The sequence below is a fragment of the Cryphonectria parasitica genome (genome assembly GCF_011745365.1).
Source record: "Cryphonectria parasitica EP155 unplaced genomic scaffold M406scaffold_2, whole genome shotgun sequence".
Lineage (NCBI taxonomy): Eukaryota > Fungi > Ascomycota > Sordariomycetes > Diaporthales > Cryphonectriaceae > Cryphonectria > Cryphonectria parasitica.
In genome coordinates, this window is record NW_024468910.1 from 335411 (window position 1) to 344147 (window position 8737).

At 39.3% G+C, this 8737-nt stretch overlaps 1 protein-coding gene across 1 annotated transcript; it reads left to right on the forward strand.

The window, feature by feature from the left end:
* Positions 1–1012: 1012 nt before the first annotated feature.
* On the forward strand, positions 1013–2125 carry M406DRAFT_75477 (uncharacterized protein; the record flags this gene model as incomplete). Its single annotated transcript, XM_040925857.1, has 4 exons — positions 1013–1064; positions 1116–1568; positions 1692–1753; positions 1829–2125. 4 exons carry the CDS (start codon positions 1013–1015, stop codon positions 2123–2125), a joined length of 864 nt encoding a protein of 287 aa, XP_040779228.1.
* Between the last annotated feature and the right edge of the window lie 6612 nt (positions 2126–8737).

The following is an 8737-nucleotide window of genomic DNA, read 5'->3' on the forward strand; positions in this document are numbered from 1 at the left end:
CGAGTCAACCTTAGCTCCAGCTTCTCGATCTCATTCTTCAATTTTTGGTGTTGTATCGAAGTAAGGAGAAGTTCGGCAGTGTTGGTTGGTTCTAGGATGTTACACTTCGTATAGCCTTGAGCTACGCACTTGGAACAACGAGAAGAATTCTTGGGAGAAACAGTATACGAAATCAAACTGCGCTTATTATAATAGAAGCAAGAATGCATATCGAATTCATTAGAGATAATAGACTGAAAAAGAAAGTTCTTTTGTTTCTTTTTGTTAGAATGAGGATTCGAAGATTTGGGTTTTGTAATTCTGTTCAATATCTCGATTAGGAAGGCATGATCCAATGCATAAAGAGCTTGCTAGAAAACTTACGAAAGATTGTTAAGAATAACAACTAATAGGAGGGAGATGATGTTATAACCCATCCAACATGCAGATTACAGAGCAAGCTCCGCAAACAAGGGATCAGGTGTTGCAACCCAGCGTTGGACAACAGACAGTACACCCCGTTCCATTCAGGTGAACGGACCCGCTTTATTTTTGCACTTCCCAACTTCTCCATCCAAAACGCGTGTGATTTATGAGCTCGTGAAAACGCTCTTTTTTTGCTTTGACTTTTGAAGAACTTCCTCGCCTGGCTACCCCCCAACACGTAAAGCTATTCCAAACTATACGAATTTTGACTGTATACATGATAGAATATATAGATCTATCACCAGACCTATTATCTCCAGCATCTAACAGTGCTGCTGGCGCTCAAGCGTTGCTAGCCCTCAGCACCAGTAAGTCCTACGCCTTCGAGAACAACAGCTATAGCCATATAGCTATTAACAACGAGGTATATAAGCAGGGAAATAGCTAATTCGATGTCTGATATACATCTCTTCTAGAAGATCATCTGCTTGAGCTACAGCCTATCCTCCGGAGGGCATCCCAAGAGCGCAAAGCATCCCCTCGCCGGCTTCGTTCGAACCCTAAAGCATGCATACGATTCGAGCCAGCACTCTTGAAGCCTGCTAAAATGCCTGCTAAACGCAAGGCTAAAGCTTCTTTGAAAGCTTCTGCTACAAAACGTACAATAGTACAGGAAACTTCTCGTTAACCTGAGCCTGAGAAGTTATCAGCAAAAGCTCAGGCCAGGCTGAATGCCAAAGCAGCTGCTGAAGAAGCAGCAGTCCAGCGAAAAGCTGCTGAACAAGCAGCAATTGCCGAAGAGAAGAGAGCTGAACGAGTAGCAATTGCTGAGGAGAGAAGAGCTCGAGACGAGGAACTAGCAGCGGCTCGAGAGGCTAGAAGAGCTGCTTCTAGGCGCGCTTCTGAGCAGAGAACTGCAGAGCGAGCTGCTGATCAAGCTGCTGCCAAAGCTGCCAAAGCTGCTATCACAAAAGCACAAACGCCTGCCAGCCCTATCGTAATAGAGAGCAAGGATGAGAGCGATAATGCTGAGCAAGCTGAGAACCTCGAGGCTATCGAGATTGCTACTCCAGCAGAGGTCCGCATCGACTGGCATTATCCTCCTTATCAGCGCGCACAGTTTCGAGGAATCGCATCTCCAGAAGTGCTTACAAAGAGGTTTGCTAGCGTGCCTTGTTTCCTCAACATCATCATCAAGAATGCTTTAACTGCTTAGCTGAACGAACAAACCATACGAGTTGCTCGAGTTGTAGAAGAACGAACTGTTTGTACTAAATATAGCTTTGCTAGGATCGTCGTGAGCAGAGGAAATACTATCCATCGAGGCGAGAAGATTCATTGCAACGAGGTAATGAACAATGATTTTCGCAGTGCTGCACAACAAATTAGCGATGTTCTGCTCAATAGAAAGAATCCCCATTAGCTTATCATCACATATATCTTCAACCTCAAGATCAGCAGCAGCAGATATATCCCTCATGCTCTATCCAGAGAACTCCCTCCAGCTGCAGCTAGCCAGCTAGCAGCAGATACTCAAGTCGCCATCGAAGCAAAAGCTAGCGAGTTCAACGATCTCTTCACGCCTGCAAGCACAACAGCACAAGCGCTTCAGACGCCAGGAACAGCTCGCTCGCGCTCAAAAGCCTCGAATATGCACAAGCAGATCAATGCTGAGATCGCCAGCCAGAGAAACCTTCACAAGCAGCTCAATATTCATTAGCAATGCTGTAATCCTATACGCTGTACCAACAACAGAAACAGTACCAAGTTTGCTATACATTGTTAGATCGAGCCTGATAATCATCATTTGAAGCTTGATCAACAGAACCTGATGCAATAAGCAGAGAAGATCGCAAACAAGGCTGAAAAGGCTGATATTGATCATATTCCACTTAGTATATATCGCCAGATCCTCAGTCGTGCTATCTTCCGTATACAAGCAATCTCGAGCACTGGAGATAGCCTTGCATCCAGCTTAACAGCTAAAGCAGCGCTAGCATCAGGTATATGGGAAGATCTCCTAAACAGAAGAGGGAAGGCATGCGCTGGGAAAAGCAACAGCTCTATCAGCAGCAATATCATCAACATCAACGGAAGAGAAGATCCTGCGATGCTAGCGCAGTTGCTTCAAGAGCAGCTGAACAGACCCGAGTCAACAATGCCCTCATTCCTGCTACCATCAGCCCCTCCAACAATGCCTCTCTCTATATATACATCTTATCAGATGCCTGGAGCTGAGCCTTCCTCGAGATATATGCCTTCTCAGGCGCCAACTACGCCACCAGGCCGGCCAATCATGATATTCTCTTCGAGCTCTATCATGCTAGAAGAGCTTGATATAGATAGCTTTATGAACGAGTTCTTCAGAGTACTTCGATAGCGCAAGGCTCAAGATCTAGTAAAGGCTGAAGCTGTTCGTTGCATGGAAGAGAAGCTAGCTTGCGAGAATATTGCTCTCAGCAAGCTTAGCAGCGTGCTATATGGCTGGTACAATATACATAGCATTGAAACACGCACTATTAATCTGATGCATCAGTTTCTAAAGGAGTTCCTTATCGAGAAGGATAGGAATAGCATCAACTTAGCTAATCAACAGCTTAGAACCCCTTCTGTCTTGCAACAGCCTGATCAATAGCTTATACCGCCTTCGCAAGCAACAATAGCATCAGCAGCTTCGCCTGAATAGCATCAAATGTCTGGATAGCGAAAGGATTCGTTGCTTTGCAATAATCAGATACTATTGCTACCTTAGTATTGATAGCAATAGTTGAAGTGGATTAACAAGAGAGGTTGTAAAACGGAAGGAAGAAGATATAAGAAATAAGAATCTGCAAGATCTAAGAAATCTATATATAGCAGGAAACAAGGATATAAGTAATATTAGTATAATTTGTATAGCAATAGTCGATATATTTCTGTTTTCAAGCTCTGTTCAATACCTAGTATTCTCAAAATCCTTAGTTATATCTCATTTCCTAACTTCAGCACTATTATCTATCTTTCTCCTAGCTCTAGCATCTAAGCAGCTAGGAAATGCTCTCTAATATTCTCCTTCTTCTTGCCTATCGTATATACTGATTTAATTAAGAACTGGCGCTAATCATCCTCACTTTCCCAGTTATCTTGAATATACGCTGCATGCTATCGAATATATGCTTTAAGCTCGCCAAAGAAGGCTTCAATAGGATTGAGATGAGAGCTATACGAAGGGAGATACTTCAAAACAATACTAGCATTCTCGCACAGCTGCCTGAAGCTATCGTAATAGTGGAAAAACGCATTATCCATCACCAGCACGCTCCAAGAGCCAGAGAAAGAAGTACATTGTAGCAGGACTAGCTCTTGGATATATAGCAGAAAGCTCTTAGCATCAGTAGCATCCTTGTATACCAACAGAGCTATAATGCCTTCAAGAGAAAGCGCTAGCAATATCTGATACTGCATACTATAATAGATTCCTCCGCTAGGCACTCGCTTGCAAGCTTTCAATCCGCTAGATGCTTAAGCAGTTCATTGGTTTATCCCTCTCTTATTAATGCCAGATTCATCTATAAAGATGAACTGGCTTAGCTGCTACTCTCTGATTATTCAGATATAGTCAGCACAAAGAGCTTCATTGCGCTCGAAAGCAACAAGAGCTTGTTTTTTCTTAATCCAGTTCTCGATATGAAAACAGCAGCTCAGTATAGCTTTCGAGATCTCGAGATTGAATTGTTCGAATAGCTATAGTTGCATCTCATCGAGATATATATTGCCCTTTTCAGCCAGAAGATCAAGCAATTCTTATCATTCGAAGTATCAGCATCTGATACAGCCAAAGTTGATGAGGAGAATAGGTTTAGAGCATACAGCTAGATGAAATAGTAGAAGCTTCGTTCGATCAGTGCAGTTCTGCTTAATGAAAATACTCCCTGTAATAATCCATCGCTTTCAAAGCTTTTGAGCATAGTCCGGAGTGATATTTACGCTGGTGGCAATATCTTTGTTGGAAAAGCTATCCTTGAGCAGGCCAGTAATGATGAAGCAGTCTCCATCGCTAAGCTGTGAGCCAGGCATTGGTCCTAATAAGGCCTAACCACCATCATTCGATTTGCAATACTCGATTTTGGTATACTGAATAGCTTCAAAGCCGGATAGCGAGGGTGGGGGGCGGCTAAGCGAGGAAGTTCTTCAAAAGTCGAAGCAAAAAAAGAGCGTTTTCACAAGCCCGTAAATCACACGCGTTTTGGGTGGAGAAGTTGGGAAGTGCAAAAATAAAGCGGGTCCGTTCACCTGAATGGAACGGGGTGTATTACATAACCCAGGGTTAGGATTGTAATGGAGGGAGGATCAATGGATCTGCTCGGAGATCCTCAGATCCTCATACCATGGATCAATGGATCTGCTAGCAGATCCATAGAGCTATACTGAAGAGCTGGATATATAAGGATATGTTCATTACTACTAGATAGACCACCAGGACATAGCTCTTCAGTCATCAATCTAAGTATTCATTTGTCACACACTTGAATAGCCCCAAAGGCGAATGATCAGCACTTGCACGGATTCCCCGTTACAATTCCGTATTCAGTGGATTCTACTTTGATACCGCTCTTGTTAGCATAAACCCTTTGTATACTTCAGATCTTCGGATATTGCAGTGCATTCATTACACATCCAGCATGCAGGTCACAGAGCAGGCCCCGCCAAACAAGGAACCAGGTGTTGCAACTCAGCGATAAACAATAAACAGTATCACATAACTCAGGATTAGGGTTGTAATAGAGGGAGGATCTATGGATCTGCTCAGAGATCCTTAGATTCTTATATTATAAATCAATGAATCTGCTCGGAAATCCTCAGATTCTTATATTATGAATCAATGAATCTATCATCAGATTCATAAAACTATACTTGTTATGACCCATTCAACATGCAGGTTACGAAACAGGTCACGAGCAACAAGAACCAGGTGTTAAGAACCCAACGTTCTGACAAAGCATTGATTACCTAACCCAGGGTTAGGGTTATAAGCACGACCAATCAGGAAGGATAGCTTTGAATATGTACTATCCAGAGCTAGCAGGATAACTTGAATATGTTGCTATCCAACATATCCATACTGAAGAGCTGAATATATAAAAACACATTCATCATCATTAGATAGACTCAGTACATAGCTCTTCAGTTATCAATCTAAGTATTAGATTACTCTCTTACTCTGATAGCCCTAAAAGCAATGAATACTTGCATTGCTTATTAGAACTTATATAGTTCTGTATTTAAGAACTTAACACTTTGATACCGCTCTTGTTAGCATAAACCCTTTGTATACTTTGGAATCTTCGGATTGCTGCAGTACTTATTACATTTTGATAACTCTTGTTCAAGAACGGTTTAATATTACCCTCTTAAGCAATACGGAATACAATAGCTTCTCAGAGAACTTCTTCGTTCTCGCACGCCTCTACTCAGGAAGAACTAATTAACCAGATATATCAGCTCATCTAGCGCATTCAGGATTTGCGCAACCAGCAGCAGGCCCAGAGCGCCACCATCGCTGATCAGCAAGCTCAGCTAGCTCAACAAGCTTAGCAAGCGCAGTCTATCTCTGCAATCACTAGCAATGCTAGAAAAGCATACAAGATGAATAAGCTTATCATATATAATAGGAATCAGAAGATGCTATATGAATTCCTTATCTATTGCAAAGCATACTTCTTGCATTATATAATCCAGTTTATTATAGAATCCGAAAAAGTTATTCTTGCAGAAACTTATCTTGAAAAGAATGCTCTTATCTAATACAAGCTTTTTCTATATAACTACTTGAAGTATTAGAATAATTCCAATATGTATATCTAAGATACTAAAGATATATTTGATTTTTTTATAAGCTTCGAAAAAGCTTTCAAGAAGATCTTTAGCAATTCTAATAAAGAATGTATTATAGCTTAGCAGCTTATGAATCTCAAACAAACTAAGTTAGCTTCTGCTTATATAATTAGATTCAAACAGCTCTTAGCAAAACTTTTATAGAAAGATAAGAATCTTATAGAATATTATTATAAGAGATTCAAGAATGATATTAAGAACGAGATCTTCAAGCAGGATTAGCTAGAGGATTTTGCAATATTCTTCAACTAAGCAATCTGCATTAATAACTATCTGTATAAATAATAAGTAGAGAAGTTTAAAAAGAAAGGAAGCTAAACTTGGAGATTTCCAGCTAATACAAGCAAGAAACTTCAAAACAAAAATAGCAATCAATATAGCAGCATAGCTCAGAGCAGCACTATATATGCTAGTTCTATAGAACTCAATATAGCTAATAAGCAGTATAGCAAGAGAAATAGCATTACTTGCTATAATTGCAACAAACAGAAACATATAGCATGCAACTGCTATCAACTTTAGAAGAATAAATAGCAGCTAATTCAGAAAGAATGCTAGATAAATATTATTCAGCAATAGAAATCCAATTAACTGAGCAAAAACATCCTCTCAGAGTAAGTATCAGATTCTATTAATTACGGAAGTCTCAGCTGAACATTCTGCTATAATAATAACTGCTTAATATATCTCTCGAGTAAGAAAGGTTTAGAATAGTTCTCCCAGAAATCTAGGTGCTACAGGCAGATAGCAGCAGCAGAGCGAAGATATATACTCAGTACAACTATGAGCAGCAATGACTCGAACTGCTCTAGCATTATTAAACAAAGCATTCAAGCATCAGAGAAAGAGCTTAGCAATAATACTCTTCATCATTTCTTATTATCTATGCTAAGCACTATAACCAGGAATGTAGATAAGGAATAATACCCTCTTAGCTATTAGTATAAATACCTAAATAATACCGAAAACGCTTCCCAAGCAACAGAAGAGTTAAGCCAGAACAAATAATCTAGCAGTTTACTAGAATCTCTCATGAATAATAAACTTAAGAAGCTTACAGAAAAGTTTCCCTTTAGCATTAGATAGAACAAGAAAACAATATAGATTAAATATCTCATCTATAAGATAGAATTAGAAGAGCTCTTCACCTTCATTTCCTTGCAAAACATCAAAGCGCAACAAGATAAGAATTCTCGAATCAGCTTACTCTACAATCTATATTACAAGCTAGCATAGATCTTCTATGCTTATTATAGCTGCAGAATGCATTTCTCGGAAAAAGTGCAATACAAATAGTTCTCCGTTAAAGAATTAGAATAAATCCTTCAGACTATTAAGGAACAAGAGCTTCGCTTTAAAGAAGTTTTCAACAAATAGCACTATAATGCATATATTGAACTGCTAAATAACTGCTCTATGCAATGTATAAACAAGAAAATAGAATAGTAGCAGTATAAGATAATGCTCTATATAATTCATATTAGCAATAAGATTTGCAACTAGCATCAGCAGAAGAAAGATTAGGAATAATAATGATATAAGCAAAAGCAAGCTAAGAAGCTTGCTTAAAAAGCAGTAAAATAAGCTTAGAAATAGAGCAAGCAGCTCTCAGCAACTCTAAAAGGCTAGGATTGCTTGTAAAGAAACTGCAGATGATCAGACTGGAACAGTTTCTATACAAAGCTTTTAAAGCAGACTATGCTTACATTAAGCTCAATATATACATTCAAGAATACAAGTATAGCGCGCTATTGAATAGTAGCGCTTAAGAAAACTTTATATTCCTATATATCATCAATCAAGCATAACTACAGTAGAAATGAAAGAAGCAGCTATACACTCTCAGCACTATAAAAGAACAACCTGTTACATACAACCAAGGAGTAATTAACAAGAAAACTGATCATCTATCTATCTTGATTCAAGAACATATAGCTAAGATTTCCTTTAATATTACGGATATAGCACAGCATAAGCTAATTATAGAACTTCTATAGCTTAAGAAGCATAATCCTTGAATCGATTGAACTACTAGCTAGATCTCATAAGAATAAGCTATATTCAGAAAGATAGTTACAATCAACAATGCAGAATGAAAGCTAGTGGTTGAAGAATATTTAGGAAAAGAAGCTTTATACAACTTCATATATACTTTCAAGTTAGCAGAGCTAGCAGTTCAAGGAAAAGAACCTAGTAATAAGCGAACTTAAATAATGCTAGAATGCTAATAGATTAGCAAAACAACAGAAGCAAAACTCTCAGCAGATTAGTTCGCTCCGAAGCAACAAGAAAAAGCTTCAGAAAGTGAATTGTAGATCTATACAAGAAGAACCTCGAAACCAAGCCTCTGAGCAGTCAGTTCAGACCGGAGCGAATGCTTAAGGCTCTCGAAAACACTACTGAAAAAGAAGCATGCTCAACAGTATCTACTATTCCTTCAGATAGCAGAGACAGTATA